Genomic DNA, 23,398 nt, shown 5'->3' with positions numbered 1-23,398 from the left:
AGTCCCTTTCTTGGCGCCAGGGCCCTGGGGTGCTCTGGGCTATACCCTCCCTATGGAAAGGATTCCTAACTGACGGCTGGATCCACGTGACCCCACCAGGGTGGGAAGGGGTGTGCACGTAGGCCTGTAGGATTCTCTGTTGTCCATGTAAAGAGACTACGAGGTTTCATCTTGTGATTTTTATAAAAACTCACAACCTAAAGACAGTTAGAGGGTAGGGGACAGGGCTGCAGTGTTGATCCTAACGGAATTTTAGACCACTCTGGGGACTGGACTGCTCCTGAGTCCCTCAAAGAGGCAGAAGTCAAAGGCAGTTCAGGGTCTCGAGCTCTGAGCCAGAGGTCGGTGCAACAATGCCAGCCACACCCGACGACGTGTGAACACAGCTTGGCCCACTTAGGGTGGACCTCACCAGGGCCTCAGGCTTAGTCCTGAATAGAGATCTTCACAAAGAGCGTGGCTGATGGATACTGGTCTCCATTCTTAGACAAGAGGTGGACGTGGCGGTACCCTGGTGGGAAGGGCAGTTCTGGTCACTGGGAGAGGATGCTCCAGGCATGGTGAGCTGTAGTCTAAGGGAAGCCAGGCCCCGCCCACTGCTCCTGACAGGCCCCTTCCCTCCAACACTCACCCTGCTTGAGGCTATTCCAGGGGATGGTACTCTGGCCAATAAAGTCGTTCTTAGAGGAAGCATCATAATCCTCCACTACAAAGCGGACCAGGGCAAGGTCAGGCACAGCTACCTCAAACTCAAACTCCGTGTCCCACCATGGGTTGAAACCTAGAAGGGCAGGCGCCAATATCAATAGCAAGGTCATCGGTGACGCCAGCAGCCTGGTCCAACCCAGGCCCTGGGTGCATGCTATACCGTTGTTGGTGATAACTGCTGTCTGCTGGCTGGCCACATCCTGGCCCACACCGTGGATCTCCACTATGACCTTGGGGTCCACGATTGAATTCTTATTCTTGTTGACTTTTGGCAACTGCTGTCCCGAGATGATCTAAGGGCAGGTAGGGGACAATGAGCACTGAGGGACACAGTGAGCAGGGAGGAATGCCCACAGGCCACCGACCCTCCTGTGTCTAGCCATACCCGGACACGGAGCCTCTTCGGAGTCCACCAGGGCCCCTGAGTCAGGGCGCGTGAGTTGAAGGTGGTGTTGGGGTCTCTCAGGAAGGCAGGTTTCAGCACATACCCACAGGCTCCGTTGTCCTGGAAGCAGCCTAGGTACACATCCATCTCTGGCCCGGGGGTTTGGAAGTTCAGAGCCACTAAAAAAGTAGCAGAGCAGTCACAGGCTTGGGTTGGCCCCAGAGTCCTAGAGGCCAGCCTGCTCAGAGTGCACTGTACTCTAGGTTCCAACATGAGTTATAAGAAGGAGCCAATCACGTTCTGGTGTCTCCTGCCTTCCCCTCATCCACCACACGGATCACACATTCTATTTATTTGTGTGTGTGTGTGGTGTTGTGTGTAATGCAGGCATGTGTTCATATGGATGTGTGTATATATGTGGAGGCCAAAGCTCAATAGCTTGGCATCTTTCCAAATCATGCTTCACCTTTTTTTTTTTTGAGACAGGGTCTCAACTGAACCTGGAGCTCCCCAATACATCTGGGCTGGCTGGCCAGTGAGCTCCAGAGATCAGCCTGTCCCTGCCTCTGCCTCCGGTGCTGAGGTGTGCCATCACTCCTGTGTTTTCGCATGAGTAGGAATCCCAACACAGGACCTCATACATGTATGACAAACTTTTTTGTTGACTGAGTCATCTCCCCAGCCTGTGTTGCTGGGGTTTGAGGCAGGGTCTCGTGTAGCCCAGACTGGCCTTGAACTCCTGACCAGCCCAGCACACCACCCCCACCCCCACCCCCACCTGCTGGGATGACAAGTATGACACTATCCCCATTTTATGAAGAGAAGAGGCATGAACCTACAACTTCACGCATGCCAGGCAAGCACTCGGAACAACTGAGCCACACCCTCAGCCCACACGCTCCATTTCTGAAGGCAAAACTCAAAGGGGCTGGAGTGCACCCCAGACACAGATTCGCTGGCTGGGCAATTTCCATGCTCAGCCCTCGGCCTGCCCCCGAACCTTCTCAAGCCCCAAGACCATCAGGGCTCTAGGACCCTGGGCATCACGGCCGAGGTGCTCTCTCTAACCTCCCCCCACCTCCAGCTGGCCCATACCAATCTGGCATCCCCCGTTCCACATCTCCACAGGATTGTAGTTAGAAGAGTCAGTTCTCCGCCCAGCCGGGTAGATCCTGCTCAGGTGGTCCACGTTATGGCGGACAAAACTATTTCCTGAGAATAGGTGGACACAAGTCAGCAGTGAAGGCCTCGGTGGGCTAAGGACACCCCTAGCCACCCCACCACTTCCATCTGGACATAACACCTGGGGCCCTGCAGGGCTGGAGGGCAGGCCCAGACTTGACCAGTCCAGACGGCCAGGATCGTATGCCTGTAAGGGCAGGGGGCTTACCGGATTCTTGCAGCAGTCGGAAGGCACGGCTCTCAGAGAAGGACGCCATCTCATAGAATGCCTGCCCGGAGGTTCCAGAACTGGAGAAGCCACCAAAGTGGACACTCTTGCAATAATTGATCATGTCAGAGAGCTCTGGCACCAGTTTTAGCTTATCCTCCTGGAGGCCGCGGGGAGGCCCAGGTTAGAGCCAGAGGGTAGACACTGGGCACCAGAAACCCAGACAAGAGAGAAAGGCAGGGGGAGAGATAGGGAAAGGGAGGAGAGACAGACAGAGAGAGGGGGCAGAGGGTCTGAATGGCAGCCACAGGAAAACCTAGGCAAGGCAACTGTCCCATGGGCAATAGGGTGGGGCGGGCCTGGGGCCATCCCACCTCCACAGCTTCCCCTAGAACCTTGGACTTTTGTTGTAATTGGCTCCGCACGGCCTCATCCTCCACTTCAGCAGCCTCATCTTCGTCAGACACGTCAGTGGCTTCCGGCCCGTTTTCCTCTCCGGCAGGCAGCAGGCCCCCGAACTTCTTCCCTTTCAGTAGGATCTTGCCTTTCAGTTGCTGGGGATGTACAGCCAAACTGGTCATGACCCACCCAGGCCTCCAAGCCAGGTTCACTTCCTCGCCTTAAGGGTACCCACTCCATACCTCAGGCGAAGGCAGGCTCGTGGTAACCCCATCCAGTGGCCGGTCCAACAGCATGGGCCCCAGGATGGACCTCAGGTGATGTACCATCACTTGCTGTTGCTCCAAGCTGCAGTGGTTCTCCAGGGATAGGATGACTGGGTAGGGGGATGCCTAGAAGCCCCAAGATAAGTCAGAAGGGACTGTCCACCCTTAGTACCCTCTCCTCACTCCCAAGGGCACACCCAACCTTGAAGGCATAGTCCCGGATGGCTCTGAGCGCATCGCAGAAAAGGATCTTAGAGGTGAAAGTGTAGCCGTGATAGATGACAGGGTCCTGATTGGGACCATCCCAGCAGTCAAGCTCCAAGCAGCGGCAGCCTTTGCACAGAGCCCTGCAGGAGGTGACGACAGCTAGGTTAGGACCCTCTGGGTCCCATCCTGGGCCCCGCCCCAACTGGCCCCTAGCAATTCCTGGGACCGCACCGGATGTAGGCCTCCGTGCTGCTGGGCCCCGTGATCTGGTCTTCCAGTAGGTAGGTGTTGTGGGATGAGGACACTAAGTAGTGGCTGAGCGGATGGTCCATGTCCTGGTAGACACGGCGGTGGGCCAGGTTGAAGGCGCTGCCGTCAGCCGATAGCAAGTACATGAGGAAGCCGTCCTTGGTCATCTGCCGCTGAGCCTTGGCTGCGTAGGAAGAAGCCACCATTTCTAGTCAGAGCTAGTTGCCCACCACTGTGGAAAGAGAAGTCTTTTCTCCACTCCGTCTGCCCATGCACCTTCAGCTGGTCCTCTGCAGCTCTGGGGAGCAGAAGTCGTGGCCTCCCAGTGTGGCTGTGGTCACAGTGTGGTGAGGCCCTGTCTCGTCTCCTTCCTCCCACTCTAAAAGCCTCAAAGGCAGAGTGTTAATGTGTCCCCAGGGTATTTAGGACTCAGGACCAAACACAGGGTCTCCCAGAAGCACTCTACCGCTGAGCTGCAAAACCCCCCCCCCAATCCTCCTTTAAATCTGTACTGTGAGACTGGGTCGCACTAAGCCAACTGAGCTAGCCTGGAGGTGTTGAGCAGGACTCCGTCCTCTCTGGGTCATGTCTCAAAGCTGGACCCAGACTCGACAAAGAAGGAAGTAAAAACAACCTTGGCTTTGCCAGCCACTTCTTTCTATGTCTTGGGGCATGAACGCTCAGTGCCTTTTGAAGAAACAACTGGAGGAAAGTGAGGCCCAGGCAGGGCTGCCACTGAGCTCTCTCTTACACAGATAGCCACATACTGATCAGCTGGCTCTCTGTCCAACACATCTGTTTCCCTGCCTGCCTGCCTGCCTGCCTGCCTGCCTGCCTGCCTGGAGTTCCATCAATCTCCTAGCCACTGTCTCTGGGACCGCCGGGCCAGTCTCACCAGTCTCACTGGGCTCATAGCGCTCAATGAGGGAGAGGGCCAAGGCTGGCCCTGCCGCCTCCTCCCGCTGCTGCTGCTGCAGGAAGGTCACCAGCTTCTCCACCGACAGGGTCTCCTCGGACCCTGCAGCCTCCTCAAAGACACGGTCAATCTCTGCCCGCTTGGTCAGCATCTTGTAGAAGGTCTCGATCTCCTCGTCCTCCAGCGAGTCCGTCTGGGAGTGGTCACACTCCTGCAAGCCCAGCACAGTCCGTGGGTAGGGCTCGGAGCCAGCCTCAGCCAGGAACGAGACTCCCGCCCCTGCCTCCCCCGCTCCCCCGCCCCCCCCCCACAGCCACCCCAAGCTAGCTCACCCTGAAGATCCACCTTGCGTAGCTGTCGTCCACCTGTATGTTGAGTTCCTTCAGGAAATCCTTCAGCTCCTTGAAGTTCATCTTGTTGTCCTTGTTTTTGTCAGCCTTCCGCAAGCAGGAGTGAATCCAGCTGGACAAGCAGTCAAGGACACGTACAACAGCCTGATGCCCACCAGGATCCCAGACATGTAAAGCCACAGTGGCCTGTAGGTGGCCACAGAGCAGGGCAGGACCTGGAGGCCTTCCTTGCCGGGGGGTGGGGGTGGGGGGGATGAGAGGTGGGGGAGGGGGATGGAAATAGGGGGGGAGGGGGCCTTTCCCCTCATTTCTCTTTCCTTGCTTGTTGGTCTATTTGTTTGGCACTAGGGACTGAATGCAGGATGTTTGTTTGTTTTGTTTTTGTTTTTGTTTTTGGAGACAGGATTTCTCTATGTAGCCTTCGCTGTCCTGGACTCACTTTGTAGACCAGACTGGCCTCGAACTCACAGTGATCCACCCGCCTCTGCCTCCCAAGTGCTGGGATTAAAGGTGTGCACCACAACTGCCTGGCCCTGAATGCAGGGCCATCCTTGGTCCTTTTTTTACTTTGTATTTAAAAGTCAGGAGCTCTCCAAATGACTCAGATCAACTGTAAACTCACTCTTTAGTCCAGGTAGGCCTTGAACTTGCAATCCTCCTGCCTCACCTTCCTGGGTAGCTGGCAGGACTGCACCACCAGGCCCAGCTACTGTTTGCTAGCAGGCCCAGTTCTATTTGCTCTCTCTGAAACCTGATGACGTTTGGAAATCTTTGCTATAAAAAGACTCACTGCAGACAATTTAGGCTATGGAGAAGGAAACCCAGTCAGTAGCTTTCCCCCGCCTGACAAGATCACCTCCCGCCATGCTGATATCAGCCTGGAACCACCATTAACTCTGCAAAGCGTGTTTTCTGGCTTCTCAGACCATCAGCCAACGTCCCTCCGGTACCCGAGGCTTAATTTACAGAAACACAGACTTCCAGCCACTGATCAGAATATGGAGATGTCCCACGCAAGCCCAAAGCCTGTGTCAAGTCAGTCTAGTCTCCCTTCAGACTCTGAGGGACCGGCTGGGGAGGGAGGCCCCTAGCACCGCCCTCAGAGCTAGAGCACTGGGCCAAACAAAACAATAAGCTTCACGGGTGTGCTCAGAAGAAGCGACAATGGAATTTTTGAAGAAACCATAAAGGAGACAACAGCGTAAGCAGCATAAGCAATGTCATACAACCTAAAAAAAATAAAAGTCCAGGCCTAGAGATATGCTCAGAGGTTGAGAGCACCATCTGCTCTTCCGAAGGTCCTGAGTTCAATTCCCAGCAACCACATGGTGGCTCATAACCATCTATAATGTGATTTGGTTCTCTCTTCTGACCCATATGCAGGGAGAACACTGTAAACATAATAAATAAATAAATCTTTAAAAAAAATAAAAATACAAACATAAATAAAAACAAAAGCCTAAGCCCCAGGGCCAGGCCTGGTGGTACACCCTGCAGTCTCAGCACTCAGGGGGTAAAGGCAGAAGAATCAAGAGTTTTAGGTCATCCTTAGCTACATAGCCAATTCCAGGGTAGCCTGGGCTACCTGAGACTCTGTCTCAAAACAGGCAAACCAAAACAACAATAAAAATCTAAGTGCCAGGCACTGGTGCCTTTAATTCCAGCACTCAGGAGGCAGAGGCAGGCATATTTCCAAGTTCGAGGCCAGACTGGCCTACACAAAGTGAGTTCCAGGACAGCCAGGGCTACACAGAGAAACCCTGTGATGAAAAGCAAACAAATAATAAAAATCATAAATCTAAGAAGTAATTCAACTCACAATAGCACCAAATTATTAAAATTATTTGAAATCATTTTTTAAAGTATAAACTTAAAATTCAGAAAGCCATAAAACAGTAGTAAAAGAAATGGGAAAAACTGGAGAGATGGCTCCTCACATAAGATGGATTGTGGTTTTTGCAGAGGACCAGACCTAGGATCCTAGCATCCCCATCAGATGGCTCACAGCCACCTATAACCCCAGCTCCACGTGAGCTGGTACCTGCTCCTGGCCTCTGCAGTCACCACACATATATGGACACTCACCCACAAAGTAGATCTTCAAATGGAAAAAGGAATAATCAAATGTCAACAGAAGACATATTCGCATGCTGAAAGTCCCCAAACTAACCTACGAACCCTTTCAAATGCTGTTGGCTTCTTTTCAAGAAATCGAGCCAGGCGTGGTGGCACACTCCTTTAATCCCAGCACTCGGGAGGCAGAGGCAGGTGGATTGCTGTGAGTTCGAGGCCAGCCTGGTCTACAAAGTGAGTCCAGGACAGCCAGGACTGCTCACAGAGAAACCCTGTCTCAAAAAAAAAAAAAAGAAAGAAAGAAAGAAAGAAAGAAAGAAATCGACACACTGATCTTAAAATACACACGCAGTAAGTCAAGGGATGCAGACTGGCCAAACAAATCTTGCAAAACAAAAAGACTTAGACACTCACACTTCCTGATTATGAAGCTTGCTACAAAGTTATAGGAGCTTAAAAAAAAAAAAGAGTGTGGTGCAAGGACAGTGCATGAAATGACAGACTAAGAGACAAGTGGCTAGAACCAAGTCCAGAGCAAATACCCACTTTCACAGTGATGGAACAACTGCATATCCAAATGCAAAAAGGGAAAATAGATTTCTTACTCCACACCACACACAAAAACAAACAGAAAGTGAGCCGGAGCCTCTCTTCGCAGCAAGGGAGTGCGTATAACCAAAGAGAAAGACTAAAAAGTAGTACCCTACTGGCGCTGTGAAAGCGAGACCCCTCGCGCTGCTGGTGGGAGGCTAAACTGTTGGAATTCCCTTCAGGAAATGGTTTGTCTGGTTTTCAGAAAGTTAAACGTGAAGGTGGGAAGACGGCTTGGAGGACCAGGGTTCGGTTCCCAGCACTGACATGGGGCTGTTCACAATGGCTCACAGCTGAACTCCAGGGGACCCAGGGCCCCCTTCTGACCTCCGCAGGCATTGCACACACACACACACACACACACACACACACACACAGAGAGAGAGAGAGAGAGAGAGAGAGAGAGAGAGAGACAGACAGACAGACAGACAGACAGACAGACAGACATAATTAAACCCAGAACAAGAGGCTGGAGAAATGACTCAGTGGTTAAGGGCACTGGCTGCTTTCCCAGAGGATCTGGGGTTCAATCCCTAACACCCACATGGAGGCTTGACCATATCTAACTCCAGTTTCAAGGGATCCAAGACTCTTTTCTGGCCTCCTTGAGCATCAGGCATGGACATGGCACAGGGACATATGTGCAGGCAACACACACACTTAAAATAAAATGGCAAAAATAGAATCTTTTTTTTTTAACTTAAAACAGGCCAAGTGGTGGTGACACATGCATTTAATCCCAGCACTTGGCAGACAGATCTCAGAGTTCAAGGCCAGCCTGGTCTACAGAGTGAGTTCCAAGACAGACAGACAGGGATACACTGAGAAACCTACCTCAAAAAAAAAAAACAAATAAATAAAGTTAAACATAACAGTTACCATATAATCTGTCAGTCTTGCTTCTAGTATGTACTCAAGAGTTTTCATGGCAGTTCTAACGTCCCACGACTCATGGGTCCATTACTGATGAGTTGGGAGTTAGGGATGCATCCGTACATTAGGGAGTACCCGTACAGTAGGGCACATCTGTATAGGAGGGAACATCTGTACAGTAGAGAGCATACATACAATAGGGAACATCCATACAGCAGGGAGCAGCCATATAGTTGGGAGCAGCCATAAAGTAGGGAGCAGCTGTACAGTAGGAGCATCTGTACAGTAAGGAGCATCCATACAGCAGAGAGCATCCGTACAGTAGGGTGCATCCACACAGCAGGGTGCATCCACACAGCAGGGAGCATCCACACAGCAGGGAGCATCCACACAGCAGGGAGCATCCACACAGTAGGGAGCATCCACACAGCAGGGAGCATCCGCACAACAGAGTACATCTACACAGCAAGGAGCATCCATACGGCAGAGAGCATCCTTACAGTAGGGAGCATCCATATAGTTGGGAGCAGCCATACAGTAGGGAGCATCTGTACAGTAGGGTGCATCCACACAGCAGGGAGCATCCACACAGCAGGGAGCATCCACACAGCAGGGAGCATCTGTACAGTAGGGAGGTGGCAGGGTCTGAATCTATGCTAAGTCCACAGAGAGCAATGCAGTCAAAGAACAGACCGTGGCTATCTAGACCTGGGGTTGGAGGAAAATATGAAAGAACCACTAATGGGTTTTTTGGGGGGCCAGGAAGAGGGTGATGCGGATATCCTAAAATTGATGGTGATGAAAGGATGAAAGGACAACTGTAAATGTGTGAAAAACATTAAATCAGGTTGAATGACGGTGTGGGTCTCTGTGCCTGTTCATGTGGGTGCAGGTGCATGTCTGTGCACGTGGAGACTAAAGGCTAACCACAGGTGTTGGTTCTCGGGTGCTGCCCACCTTGTCTTTTGTGTCAAGATCGTCACTGGCTGGAACTCACTTGTTAATCTAGGCCGGGTGGCCAGGAAGGCCCAGGGGGACCCACCTGTCCCTGCTACTCAGTGCTGAGACCACAAGCACGTACACCATTATCTGGCTTTAAAAAATAGATTCATTTTATTTTCAAGTCTGTGTGCATGCATGTGTGTGTGCATACATGCATGCATACGTGAATGTGTGTGTGTGTGCATGTGTGTACGTATGTGTACATGAGTGCAGGTACCCCCCAGAGGCCAGAGGCATTAGGTCCCTGAAGTTGAAACTACAGACAGACTGCTGTGAGCCCCCTTACTTGGGTGCTGGGATCGAACTTGGGTCCTCTGGAAGAGCTGTACGAACTCTTAACCACTGAGCCATGTTGCCAGCCCCGCCCCTGGTCTTTCATTTGTGTGACAGACTCACACTCAGGTCCTCATGTTTGCATGGCAAGTTCTTTACTGTCAGAGGCACTGCCCCTTGGTTCAACACTTGGGTTAATTTTATAGTATGTGAATTATCCCTCCATAAAACTGTCATAAAAAAAGGGAGCTACAGGGCATGCTGGGAAAGGCCTATGATCCCTGCACTCAGGGAGGCAGGAGGATCACAAGTTCCAGCCCAGAACCTGTCTCAGGCAAACAAATGTGGGAACTTGGTTCCTCCCTCATCTCAGGCATGCGAGATGCAGGGTCACGGCATGGAATGATCCACAAGTTACCATCCTCAGCCCACAGGCTGCTCTGAAGGCTGGGGTCACAGTATCACTCCCAAATATTCCTTGTGCCCCAAGAAACACACTAGTGCTGTGGCAGCCACTCAGTCTGTGTGGTGCTCAGTTGTCACTGCCAGCTTGCCTGGACTGGAAGCACTCTGGGTGTGTCTCTAGGGAGTGACAAGAGGAGATGTGCTTCTCGCCAGTGCTTGGATTCCCAAGTTGACTAAGAATGGGAAAGAAGGAAGTGAGCGGAGCACCACAGTTCCTTTCTTTCTCTCTGCTTCCTGACACAATGTGACCTGCTGCCTCGTGTTCCCGCAACCATGCCTTTCCCGCCACGATGGTCTGTATTCTCCCAAACCATAGAACAAAGCCGTCTTCTCTTGATTTGTTTTTGACAACTGTCACAGCGACCGATCAGCAATGGAACTGACACGCTCCAGTATTTTGTTACGGCACCACAACTGACCAGACCAGACCGAGTGCCACGCCCAGCCAGGACCCATGACCCCCAGGAGGATACTGCTGGAGCTTCTGCCGCTGGTCCATGGTGCCCGAGTGATGGATTATCTTGCGCAGGCCCTGCACCCAGTGCTGAGCGTCGGCTGATGACGGGGCGATGAGGTCTAGGGTGTTGCGATTGTCCTTGAAGACAATGGAGAAGCACCGGTCCTCGGGTATGTCACGGGCAAACTTCTCCAGGCCTTCTGTGCGGTGCCCCGTCCGTACCTCCTGGATGTCCTCGATGGAGACTGCAGGGAGGAGGCGTGGGATAGCAGAACAGGCCGCCGTGAGGTAAACGACTGCCTCTGACAGAGCCATGAAGAGGGCAGCACAGCCAGCTGTCACAGCCAGACTGGGGGCTCAGACGAGAGAAGGGCAGGAGGGGAGACTAAAAGAATGAAGACACAGAGCCTGGCATGGTGGCACACGCCTGTAATCCCAGCACCTGAGGAGGCAGAGGCAGGCCGATCTCTGTGAGTTCGAGGCCAGCCTGATCTACAAAGGGAGATCCAGGACAGCCAGGGCTATACAGAGAAACCCTGTCTTGGGTCCCTGGGCCTTTGAGAAGCCTAAAAAGACAGTGAGTGCATAGCCCTGCAGGCTCAATTGCCCTTTCCCTGCCCTGCTCCACCCCAGCCTCAGAAGGCTCTAGTCCAGGACAGTCGGCCTCCTGGGCCTCACCTTACTTTCCAGCTACTGGTAGGGCCTTATCTATCCTTGGACTTTGGGCCTAGCTTTTGGCCCCACCATACTTGGAGTACTGATCCACCCATTTTGTCTCCTGCCTGGGTGGCCACTATAAATTCAAACTGACAGATATTCTCCGCTGAAGAAATGAGCCAATTCAAGCCAAATTAAAGTATTTAAAGGCAGGTATATTGGGACCAGCTCTCGGGCTGCGGCTGTGGGGAGGGGTGGAAAAGAGAGAAATCACTTGCAGAGAGAGAGAGAGAGAGGCAAAATGGGGGAGAGGAAGGCCAGCCCCTGGGCTGGAAAGTTCAGGTGGGGGACTGAGGAATGCTGGGAGAACCTGGAGGCCAGGTCCGCTTTGGTATGTTAAGTAGGCACCTCAGCCGCTCACCTAGGGTCTGAATCCCAACAGTAAACAACCCTGTCCAGCTCCATAGTTGCTTCTGAGCCTGGCTGCCCCTCATCAGCATTCATGGCTCTGTATCTTCATCTTCCCGTACTCTTAGGACTGCCTTCTGTGACCAGCCTCACCTCAGTTTCCCTACAAATAATTTAACTCGAATCTTTGCTTGACCCCAGCCAGCCTCAGTCTCTTCCTTTTGGTCCTTATTTCACGCCTGGTCCACCTGTGGTCAGGGACCGTGACTGGCCTCCACCTTACCCTGCGCCACGCCACACCTACCAGGAGACCCACCACGAGACCCAGGGCACTCACACAGCTGGGACTCCGGGGACCTCATGACTTTCCGAGATTCCTGCCAGATGGTCTTGCAATCTTCCTGTAGCTTGTAGAAGCGTTCTCTCCGCCATGAGCTGGACTTAACCTTCAGTAGCTGGCTGCCCTTCAGAAGGGCCTGGAGGTCCTGGTCATCCTGCAACCCTGCGGGGAGGAATGAGGGTGAGACACCGCTTCCTCCGCCGGTGTCCCTTTCTCATCAGCGCCACCGTGGCCTGTCCTCTGCCCTCTCGGGCCCACTTGCACCAGCTCATCCTCACTCGGAGGCACCTCTCCCTCCTCCAACTCCACCAGCCAGTTCCCCGGAGCCCTGCCTCCTTCGGAGAAGACTTTTACCCACGTAAGATCATCTTTTTGCCCCAGCAGTGAGTACCGATCAAGGCCAGGGCATCTGTGCATAGCAGGCAGGTGTCTGACCTCTGTGCTACACGCTCTGCCTCGGACCATACTTAGACACTGTGACTTGTCTTAAAGCCTGAATGAGCACAGTTCAAAACCCTCTGGCTCCTGGGGGGGATCTGGGAAATGGCCTGGCTCAGAGTGAAGGGATCTGGGACTAAAAGACAAAGCAGGAGAGGGAAAAAGACCAACACAGCCGGAAATGAACCGCAGGCCTTCAGAGCCACCTAACCTCCCACCTCCAGTGGCTCCAACATTATCTGTACCTACGTTTCGACACACTTCCTGACCAGCTATGGGACCTCGTGACTTCATGGTTTCCTGCCAGGGGATCCCTGGGCCTAAGCTATTCCTTCCCCCCTATGCCCCCCCACCCTCTACCTCTAGCTAGAATCTGCTTAAGCCAGTCTCTGATCTTTGTCCCCAGAAGAGAACAGTGAGCCCACTATGCATTGAGTTTAGCCTGCTGGGATGACCTTGTCTTTCCTAGTGAACCCCCACCACTGAGTGTCCTGGGCCTGGGCTCCCTCAGGAAACAGTTGCTTCAGGACAGAGCTCAGTCTTTTCAGAAGCTGAGGCGGGGCCCACAGGGATGACAGAACTCTGCCTGCCTGCTTGCCCTACTCCTGCACAGCTCTTGTGCCGGTTTCAGAGATGCGGGCTTGACCTGCGTCATGGGTTCCACAGGACTCAGTACCCTCTCTCTGGACAGAGGCAGACAGGAGGAACCAGAAGGACACCAAGCCTCTCAGGAACCCTTCATCCACAAACGGACCCTGTACTAATGATGACAAAGAAGACCTGCACCTGTCCCTTAATAAACCAGGGGTGTGATACAGAGGTAGATACACTCAGACCAGCAGCCAGATCTACTCAAAGCCAATTGGACACCTCCTTATGTCCTGAAAATGGTGTGACCCAAAAGAAAAGTAACATCAGAGATTCCAACTGTCCTGTTGGAGAGGCCAGAGTCTCTAATGCTGGAGAGACATCACAATGCCATGGCCCAGACGCTCCACCCCGATATGCACTCCCAGTTCATCCATACTGCGCACCCACTGCCTTCTACACACTTATCTGCAAGCCTGTATGGACCAGGCCTCACTCGCCCACCCTTATCCCTAATCAGCTTCTTACTCCTAGTGAGGACCGATGCCTTGGCTTAACAGCTACCCCCATAGATTCAGGAGGGCCCCTTCTCTGCCTCATCAGGCCTGGGGTAAGCATCTCAGAAAGCACTGTAGGCAGCCTTTGAGGTAACAGTCATGCCACACGCCACCATCTTTGTCTCGCGTGTCTACCCATTGCTAGAGGATGCTCTGAGTCGGTATGGGAAGCTCTCCTTCAGTGTGGGGAATCCTGGGAGGAGGGAAGGGGGCTCACACAAAATGCTCCACACGGACGGAAGCTTAGGGAGTTTCCAGACTCTCAGAGCAAAAGGCCACCTCTGGCCTCTGCTGGGACATCCCATTGTCTCTTCTCGGACTAAGGTAGAACTAGGAGGGGCCGCTCCTGCCCATCTGGCAGCACCCTGCCCCCTCCAATAGCTGCCTGCAGCTAAGCAAACTCCTGCTAATAGGATGGGAATGGGGGCTGCCGGGAAGTGGAAGGCAAGCTCCCACCCTCTCGTTCTGGAAAACACCATGAAGAGATGACAAGTTCATCCTGTCCTGGAGCCAGCAGTGGCCCGGGCTGTGGGGTCAGACACTGATAAGCCCCAGTAGGGTGACACCTTCCACACTTCAGGAACTGGGAAATCTGGGCAGGACCTCCATAGAGTGGGAAGGGCTTCCTGGATCTGAGGACTCTGGGTGGCCAACACAGGACCCTTGTTCTCTTATCATGGAGAAAGTCTGTGGGAACCCCTTACTCAGCCCTCACTCAGCCTCAGGAGGGCCGGGCAGGCGGGCTGTGACCTCAGGCTAGTTGCTCACAGGGAAGCGACCATGGAGGGAACTGCTGTGGGGATTCGGGAGCACCTGTTCCCAACATGACCCGTGATGAAGGTGCTGGGCACCATAAACACTCACATACTCAGACACAACCCTGCACACAGGGACACAGCGCCCCGCCCCCAAAGTACCCGTGTCTCATGGAATGGGCGTTACTGTTTTTCACACATGGGCACCCCACATACAGTGCAGGGATGTCACCCCCATAATAATAACAGCAGCCACCATAATGACAGCTAGCGTTTGAATAAGATACTGTGGGCAGCACATGTACTTAACCCCCTCAACAACCCTATGAAGAAAGGCAGTATCATTAGCCCCATTTTACAGAGGAGGAAATCGAGGCAGAAGGGAGTCGCACAATGGAGGTGGGACTCAGAAGAAGGCAGCCTGTTTTCAGGATCAGAGTTATGAAACACGCAGCCACCGAGACACCAGGTAACCGCATCAGAAAACCCACATCTGTTAGAGGCCAGTCTTGTTTACAAAGTGAGTCCAGGACAGCCAGAGTGACACAGAGGAATGCTGTCTCGAAAAACAAAAAAAGAAAACCCACACCACAGCACAGAATGGCAGTCATTTCATCGCCTTAGGGCACACAGTCACATCGGTCACAAGCAGTTGCAGTCACCTGCACACTGTCACATAGGGTTACACACAGACACCTTCAGTTCCACAGTGTCACGCTTGGGTATACGGCATTACAAACTACGATCCCCATTCAATGGTGTCTCAATACCACGGGTGTGACAGAATCACTTAGCCAACCCGGGGGTCACCAACTGTCACTTGGCTAGGTACACATTTTTTCCCATCATCATACTAGACCCAACTGGGTTACACAGTCAGTGATACACGGAACCACACACGCAGGGGTGAATTTGTAACCAATGAGGGGTTGGAGTTAGTGGGGAGCCTGGAGACTAGGTTGCTGGAAAAAGGGTAGGTATCTAATCCCTCCAATACTAACCCCTCGCACCCACACTGAAAACACAGCCCCGCCGAAGGAATTAAACTTGTACAATCAGAGGCTCGGAGGAAAGAGCGTCCTGTTCCAGCTGCCGTCCGATTCCCCACAGAAGGCTCTCAGCGTCCCCTGCACTCCTTACCGAGTCTCTGTCCGTTGAGCGCCGCCACTTTGCGACTCTGCTCCCGCAGGAAGAGCTCCCGGGAGCGGCTCAAGCTCCGCCGCCGCCCCCTACAACTCGGGACCCCTAGGCACTGCATGGTGCTCTCCCTGGTGAATCCAAGCTTGGAAGCCGGCTGAGCCGGACAGGGTCTAGCCTTGAGAAGGCGGAGCCAGAGCCTGAAGAGGGGCGGGCCCGCTGTACAAAAGGCGGGGCCATGTCTTTGGAGGCGGGGCCAAGTCTGGGGGCGGGGCCGATGGGTAGGATGGTTAGAGAGAGTGGAAGTAGGCGGAGGACGTGGAACCAGAACCTCCGAGGCGGTACGGGCGAGGCATTCACCTCCCGTGTGGCCGAGATGGCCTTGAATTCCGGATCCATGTGCCTTCACATGTAGAGTGTTAGAATAGCAAGCATGTCTGGAGGACTGGGGTGGCAGAGCCTGCCAGCCATAGGCCAGGCCCGGGGGCTGGCAGTCACCGCCTAAAAGGCGACGTGGAGGAGTCACAGCCAGGAAACACACGGAGGGAGAGGCGGAGCCCGGAGGAAGGGTCCTGCTCTAGAAAGGCGGAGCCCAGGCAAGGAGCGGAGGACCCGAGGGTGTGTGAGGGTGAGGACTGGGGCGGGGAAGGGTGCAAGTGTGCCGTAGAGCCTAATAGGGAACTCTGCAAGACCTAGTAGCCAACTCTGCCAAGACCGCCCAGGCACCAGGGCGGCAGACACTGCGCTGCAAAGAGACTCCTGGTGGCTTGCAGAATTTAAAAGAGACGCTGAGGTGGTCAGGCAGAGCAGGGGCTAGTCAACGGAGCCCGCCAATGCTCTTGCCCTCAGATACTCAACTGATTTGTTGTGACTAGGCCTTGTCTGCTCTATGGTTTCTACTCGGTTTCCCATCAAAGCAAGGTAATCCTCCAAAGTAAACGCAATTCTTTCTTTTCTTTTTCTTTTTTATTTTTATTTATTTTATTTATTTTTATTTTTTTGAGACAGTGCTTCTTACTCTCCTGAAACTGTAGTCCATGCTGGCCTTGAACTCAGAGATCTGCTTGCCTCTGTCTCCAGCTGAGATTAAATGCGTGTGCCACCTCCACCAGGCACAAACACAATTCTTTAAAAAAAACAAAAAACAAAACAAAAAAAAAAAAACTGACTCCAAAAAGAGTCTGCAGGCTTGCCTAGAATAAATCAGAAATACGGCAACTTTGTGCAAAACTATGCGGCAGAGTGCCCGGGAACACTGGGACCTTTCATGTGTACAACTTCCCTTTCATTCAGCCTGTAATTACTGAGTCCCTGCTGCAGGAGGGCCAGGACACCACCCAGAGGCCTGACTCACCCTCCCTTACCCTCTGTCCCCGACAGGTCCCCACTGGGTTCACTACAGCAGCAAAAGTGACTCACTGGCAAAGCCAGTTTTTGGCACAGACAGCACAGTAAAAACAAAAATCCTGAAGCACAGAGCAAGTAGGCTTGTCTACAGTCACACTGAAGAATAAGTGACAAGCAAGGCACTTTAATGTAGATGAACGAAGTGTGGACGCAGGAAAGCTTTTTATTTGGTGTGTGTGTGTGTGTGTGTGTGTGTGTGTGTGTGTGTATGTGTGTCTCTGTGTGTGTGTATGTGTGTGTGTGTATGTGTGTGTATGTGTGTGTGTATGTGTGTGTGTGTGTGTGTGTGTGTGTGTGTGTGTGTGTGTAGAATATAGAGTAGCCTGCCCAGATTGTAAAACCAAAAACATATAGAGGGTGTTGTTGTTGTTGGTGGTGGTGGTGGTGGTGGTGGTGAAGGCAGGGTTTCTCTGTGTAGCCCTGGCTGTCCTAGAACTCACTTTGTAGGCCAGGCTGTTTTGAACTCAGAGATCTGCCTGCTTCTGCCTCCCAAGTGCTAGTTTTAAAGGCGTGGGCTGTCGCCTTTGCCACCATAGCCGCTGTCAACACCACCACTGTATCGAGGTGCAGAACAAAGACCACCTAGGCCCTGATGTGATCGCACCTCAATATGCTGTATTTTCTTTACTTCAAAAGTTCCAAAAATTCAAAACAAACAAACGACACCTCCCATGAACAACCCCCAACAATAAAATGCAGCTTTGAGAAGGCTCATGGGCTTTTCTTGACTCCACAAATGGCCTGGGACACAAAACAGTTTAAGACCAACACAGGCCTGGTAGTGGTGGTGTTGCACACCTTTAATCCCATTACTCAGGAGGAAGAGTCAGATGGATCGCTGTGAGTTCGAGGCCGGCCTGGTCTACAAAGCAAGCCCAGGACAGCCAGGGCTACACAGGGAAACCCTGTCGTGAAAAAAACCAAAAACAAAAAATTATTTTAAAAAAGACCAACATGGGCCAACATGTGTGTATCATGGGTCCACACTGGGCCCCAGAGGCAGACAGTTTTGAGACACAGCTCCCCCATCAGTGGGGAGCTGGCCACCCTTACTTGCTGTGGTGGCTTTTCTTGGGGGCCTCGGGTGTTTAAGCAACCCAGAATCCATAAACCTGATAATTTTGTCTGAGACAGGATCTTGTGTACCCTAGGCTGACCTCCAACTCTGTGTAGCTGAGGGTGGCTTTGAACTCATGATTATCAGCTCCTGAATGCCAGAATTGTAGTCATGTGCCACTATCCAGGCTTACACAGTGCAGGGACTAAACCCAGGGATGTGTGCGTGCCAGGCAAGCGCTCTGCCGAGTTAAATCCCGAGCCACCACTAGCATTTTATCCTGGCAACATCCTCCATGGAAAAATACATTGTAATCTAACAGAGGAGAAAAAGGCTCAGAAAGGCAAAGGTTGCACAGTAAATAGCAAAGCCGGGTTGGAGCCTGTGACTCTCAGGGGGCCCTTTTCCCCTTTACAGAATGCCAGCCCTTTGCAGTAGGCAGGTGGGCCAGGTGTAGGGAAGTCAGTGTGGATGGATGCCTTCAGTTAAGGCAAAGGTCCTGCAAGGTGATATATTTTTCAGGCACATTGTGGGACCTGCTGAAAATGCCCATCCAGGCTTAGCTAAAGCAGAGTAGGGGGTTGGGATAGGTGGGGACTGGAGCATCCGTTGTTGGGCTTTAGTGGCAGAAAGAGCTCCTGGGATCATGCATCGAATTCCAGCCATGTTTGCCCTTGGTAGTGCTCCATCATGTTTGGCAAGGCTGGAATCTGATGGTCTACCGGTGGTCATCCCACAATCACAGCACCCTGTGAAATAGGTGTGTTTCCTCACATTTTCAAATGAGGAAACCAAGGCGCACAGAAGTCAAGTGAGTTGTCTGACATGAAGACAGAGAGAGAGAGAGAGAGAGAGAGAGAGAGAGAGAGAGAGAGAGCGCCTGGTGTTTGTCTTCACAGTGTATGCCTTCACCCAACACTGCCTCGGGATGAGTAGGAAGTAAGGACAAAATAGGTCTCGGCCAATGGAAGGGATTGACAGCATTCCTGCAGTGGACCCCCCCAGCTGCCCAAGCCAGAACATGTGGTCAGGCAGCAGGCGACAGGGCTGTGGGACCTGCACTGCGGAAAGAGACACAGACTCCTTGGCAGAAGTACAGCTAACGGGTACAAGCCCCAGGGACCACACTCTCCTGCCACCAAGTCTCCTCGACCATCCTTACTTCCTCATCTGGTTTGCAATGTAGGCAGAAGGTGCTCGGTGGAGGTCACTGTGGATGCCAAGCTAGAAGCGGTGGGCCCACAGGTTCATCAGCTTGGTCACAGTGGACATTCCTGTCCTGCAGGAAAGGCTCGACTGAGTCACACACTCAGGAGGCTGGTCTCAAACACCATAAGCCAGGCTGGCCAGGCCTACGCTATTAGACTGAGGCTCCGTGTCTTTCTCGGTAGGAAGATACCAGGGCTGACCCAGGAAAGAAATAGGACATGGGTACTGTCGCTGAGGCGAGAGCCTGTTACAACATGACCCAAGGCTTCTGTAGTGTCCAGAGGCAACCAGAGAGTTCCGAGGGAGGCAGGCAGGGACTTGGTAAGTAGACAGCCAAAGCTAGTAGATGGGGAAGGGGCAACTGTGATCCTCTGCGCTGTCAACCCTCTGTTCCCACCAGTGTGCCAGAAAATATAAGGGTATTTCTGGCCTCTGAAGAGAAGGGGGCAGGGGCAGGGACTTAGCCTGACAAGGTGGCTTTGAGAAACCCTAGCTTACTGGGCTCCAGCTACAAAGTCTAGGTTAACTGACAAACACAAAACAGACCGGGGACTGGCTGCAGAGCTCATATCCAGCCAGGGTGGAGTGGAAGGCTAAGGAGCACAAAAATCTACAAGCCAGTTGGTAAGACGTCTCAGCCCAGTAAAGGGGATTGCTACCAAGCCTAGTGGCCTCAGTTTGATCCCTGGAATCCATACGGTATGAGTGAAGCGATTCCTGCAAGTTACCCTCTGACCTCCGTACACCCACACACACACCCCCTCAAATACACAAACAAATACGTGTTGTATTAAAAGCAAAACAAAACTCCAATCTCAGGGATACTAGAGTCAAGTGAGAAATACCGTTAAGCGGTGGATTGGTGTGAGAGCTGCAGGGTTTGCTGAGCTAGTAGATGACCTGAGGAGACATGAAAGAAAGACTCCCCATGTACGCACACCCACCTCTTACGCCGCGCGCGCGCGTGCGCCTCCCCCCCTTCCTTCGCCCCCCTCCCCGCGTGTACGTGAATGTGAACACTAGTAGTTCCTCTCTTCCCTGAGGCTTCTAAGACTTGTAGCCAGAAGCCTGGACTTTTCCTCTCTGCTAGAGGGACAGCCCTGGGGAGAAGAGCTAGCCCAGACTGGAAGAAACAAAGCCGCTGTACAAAGGACCAAGCTGCAAGGCTATTCTAGCCAAGACCCTGCCCACTCAGGCCAGAGGGTCAGCAAATACGATCGCCCTGGCATCGCTGTTTTCTGTTCTAGGCAGCGAAGGCTGCCAGACCGACCTCAGCCAAACTTGCACACCTCCTCCTCCTCCTCCTCCTCGCCCCACCCCTTTACACCCTCATCCGCCGCACCCGCGCGGCCTGACGCGGTCCAGACACACCCGTGTTTGGGAAGCCTCTGAAGAGAGAACTTGGTGGGCTAAGGATGCTGTTCCTTTCCTTCCCCAACCCTTTGAGTGCCATCTGGACCGAGGAACCCAACCTTTTATGAACAAGATAAGGGGAAATCCTGGAGAGAAGTCTGCACTGCTTTCCGATCTCTTGGGCCAGATTTAGGTGGAAGTCTGGAACCGCCCAAGGTTTGCCCGGCGCGGAGCCGGGTGAAGCTTTCCCGGATCCCCCAAGGGGGCTATAAGGAGTTGATTTCTCTGATGGTGAAAATGCAGCTGAAGGGGCTGCTAACCCTGCCACCCTGGTAGGGACAGGCTTTCCCGAGGGTCTCCCCTGCAGACGGGACACTCACCATGGAGGGTCAGGAAGTCCCGACCCGAGTTCATGCCCGTCGGGGCTCGCGGCGGAGGGGACGCGGCGTGACTCACTAGAGCAGCAAACGAGCAGCCTGGGGTCCCAACGCAGGCCAGTGCAGGGACCCAACTGAACTGCGGTGGGAGGAGGCCGGGGATGGGGGGGTGGGGGTGGGTCCACGGCACCGCACCGCCCCCAGGGCCCGCCAACCGGCTCTTCTCCCCGCCCCATCCAGGGAACCGGGAAAGGACACGGAGAGGGGGCTGGGAAGACTGGCCAACCCTGGCCGGGGCTTGGGCCAGCTGGGTGCGCCCGGGCCAGAAATAGTCAGAACCCTCCCGCTTCCTCCGCGGCCGCCACCCACAGGCCCTGTCATTACGGCGGCGAGCTCCTGCCCCACGCCCTGCCTGTGGGCGCCTAGCATCGCTGGGGTTGTGGGTGATATGGGAAAGAATCAGAATCGTGCCTTAGCGGGCACAGGGATCACTGCTTACTTAAGCCGCGCTCTAGTTGGGCAGTCTGAGTTGTATTCCGAGAAACCAGTGCAAGCCCGGGCCTACATTGGGAAATTTGGGGAGAGTAATATCTAGATTCTCCCCACTCCTCCAGAGGGACCATCTCCTCTTTCAGGGAGACTTCAGGGAGGGGCTGGGGGTGCTTTCGTTAAGGTAGGGGTAATAGCAATCAGGGACAGGCCCCTCGCCCCCTAATGAGGGGCGAAGAAAGATGGGAGGCCTGCCATGAGGCTGCCTGGGTAGGGGTCCCCTGGTGGACCCCACCGCTGATGGTGAAGGCGGTTAGCCTGGAAAAGGCTGGCCTGGCTCACCGCAGCCCTTTCTCTTCTGGCATTAGCAGGCCTCCGTGGGCAGATGAGTGTTGAGGTTGGGTAAACCGTGTTCATGTACCTTCCCCTGACCCCTCACCCTATAGTCCCGGGCTGGTTCCTTGTCTGGCACTGAGCTCCCATTCTGATGCCCTGGGAAGGCATCCCATTGTAGACAGAGCCTGGGAGGAGGAAAGATGAGACACCCCCTTCTCTTTCTCCAAAGCTCTGCTCTCTCTGGGTCCTCCTGGAGCCTCAGAACCTCCCACTTCGATCTCTGATCCTGCCCTGCGGCCTGCTAGGTACTCTCACTATGAGTCAGACCTCCTCAAGCCTGGCTCCTCTCCACAACCTGAGAGCAAGAGTTCCTGACACTGCCAGTTGGCAGCTTCATCGCCAGCGTCATCTCTTCTTCTTGTCATCTCTGTCTCCGAGTCTTGGACTCCAAGCCAGGGCATTATCAAGCACTAGGGCCTCTCCCTCTGCCACAAATGGCCCTGGTGGGGCTACATACCCCCCAAAATCACTTGAAACAAGCCCATTTTTGTCTTCCACCAAACACGTTGGATGTCTCCTCCCTCGCCTGGGGTTGGCAGCTAGAATGTGCATGCTGACTCAAAGCCAGGTTCTGCCAGAAATGAGGTGTGCCACACCCTGTTCCGAGTGCGACCTGTAGGATGGTGCTCCCCCTCGGCTGAACCTTCCCCTCCGCTTTCTTCTTCCTCCCTCATGGGTGGGAGGTCCTCTGCTCTGGGCAACTAGGTTTAAGTGGTGTGTGTAGGGTGACTCTATATGGTGGGGGGAGGCTGGGACATATAAGACACAGCAAGAGCTGTAGAGCGAAACTACAAAGTGGTTGGACTCTGTCTGCCCCCAACTCCCACGGCAGCTGTGTGGGCCTAGTCCTGGCTCGCTGTTGCATTTACCCTACCCCAGAACCTTGGCAAAATCTCCTGAGACTCCGGTTACTCATAAAGCTCAGCACTAGGCTTTCTTTGAAGTGTCTGAAACCTGCTCTCTATAGGCAGAGATCCAGCATTGTCGCACATCCCCAAACCCTGGCTGTCTCAGTGTCAAGGGTCTGCGCAAAGGTGGAGGCTGGGGAGGGGGCTTCTGAGGTGACTGTGGGCAGGTCTAGTATTAGAGCCAGTCCTGTCAGGGGCACTTCCCTTGGCCCCCATACCATGCCTCACTTTGACAGTAGTGTGTACATACGAGTGTGCACTATCAGCACAAGAATGTGAAATTTCAGGATGGTCAGGCTCCCGGGTTCACCTTGCTCAGCCCCTCCCCCAGGAAGCTCAACCAAGCCTAGCCTGGGTGAGTGAAGCCAATTTGGTCATCTCCCTGTCTTCAGATCCCAAGTCAGGGTGAAGGAGTCATTTCTGCAGTGAGAATCTAAGCAGGGAACTTTGCTTTTCTATAACCAGGAGCAACCGTTGGCTCTGGGAGAAAATGAAGTCACAGATGGGATGTAGGTGGCACCGATACTTGCCTGCCAAGGGATCTGGGTTAGAGTTCATCCGCCCATGGCCTTCTCGAACACAAGAGCCACGGAGGCTCTCGCTCTAAGGCCATGGCCTTGCTTTTTGAAAACTGTGAACTTCGCTTTGGCTGCATGCAGAAGGTCCTGACCCAGGTCCAACGGCATCAATAGGAAATGGGATGGTCACCTGAGCAAGG

At 53.4% G+C, this 23,398-nt stretch overlaps 1 protein-coding gene across 2 annotated transcripts; it reads right to left on the bottom strand.

The window, feature by feature from the left end:
• Positions 1 to 145: 145 nt before the first annotated feature.
• PLCD1 (phospholipase C delta 1) lies at positions 146 to 21,051 on the bottom strand. 2 transcript variants are annotated; one of them, XM_084754908.1, is made up of 15 exons: positions 20,891 to 21,051; positions 12,007 to 12,171; positions 10,621 to 10,849; positions 4,853 to 4,982; positions 4,500 to 4,731; positions 3,587 to 3,788; positions 3,351 to 3,495; positions 3,125 to 3,274; positions 2,879 to 3,037; positions 2,484 to 2,643; positions 2,189 to 2,305; positions 1,094 to 1,272; positions 869 to 1,001; positions 632 to 781; positions 146 to 511 (listed from the first exon to the last, which is right to left on the bottom strand). In XM_084754908.1, exons 1-15 carry the CDS (start codon positions 20,922 to 20,924, stop codon positions 426 to 428), a joined length of 2,271 nt encoding a protein of 756 aa, XP_084611034.1. In that variant the 5' UTR covers positions 20,925 to 21,051; the 3' UTR covers positions 146 to 425. The 2 variants fall into 2 exon arrangements, with proteins under 2 accessions (XP_084611034.1, XP_084611033.1); XM_084754907.1 differs by lacking the exon at positions 20,891 to 21,051 and adding an exon at positions 15,488 to 15,752.
• Between the last annotated feature and the right edge of the window lie 2,347 nt (positions 21,052 to 23,398).

This window comes from Acomys minous, assembly GCF_964271855.1.
Source record: "Acomys minous genome assembly, chromosome: 13".
NCBI classification, from domain to species: Eukaryota; Metazoa; Chordata; class Mammalia; order Rodentia; family Muridae; genus Acomys; species Acomys minous.
The sequence above is the reverse complement of the archived record's forward strand: the minus strand, read 5'-3'. Positions and strand labels throughout refer to the sequence as shown.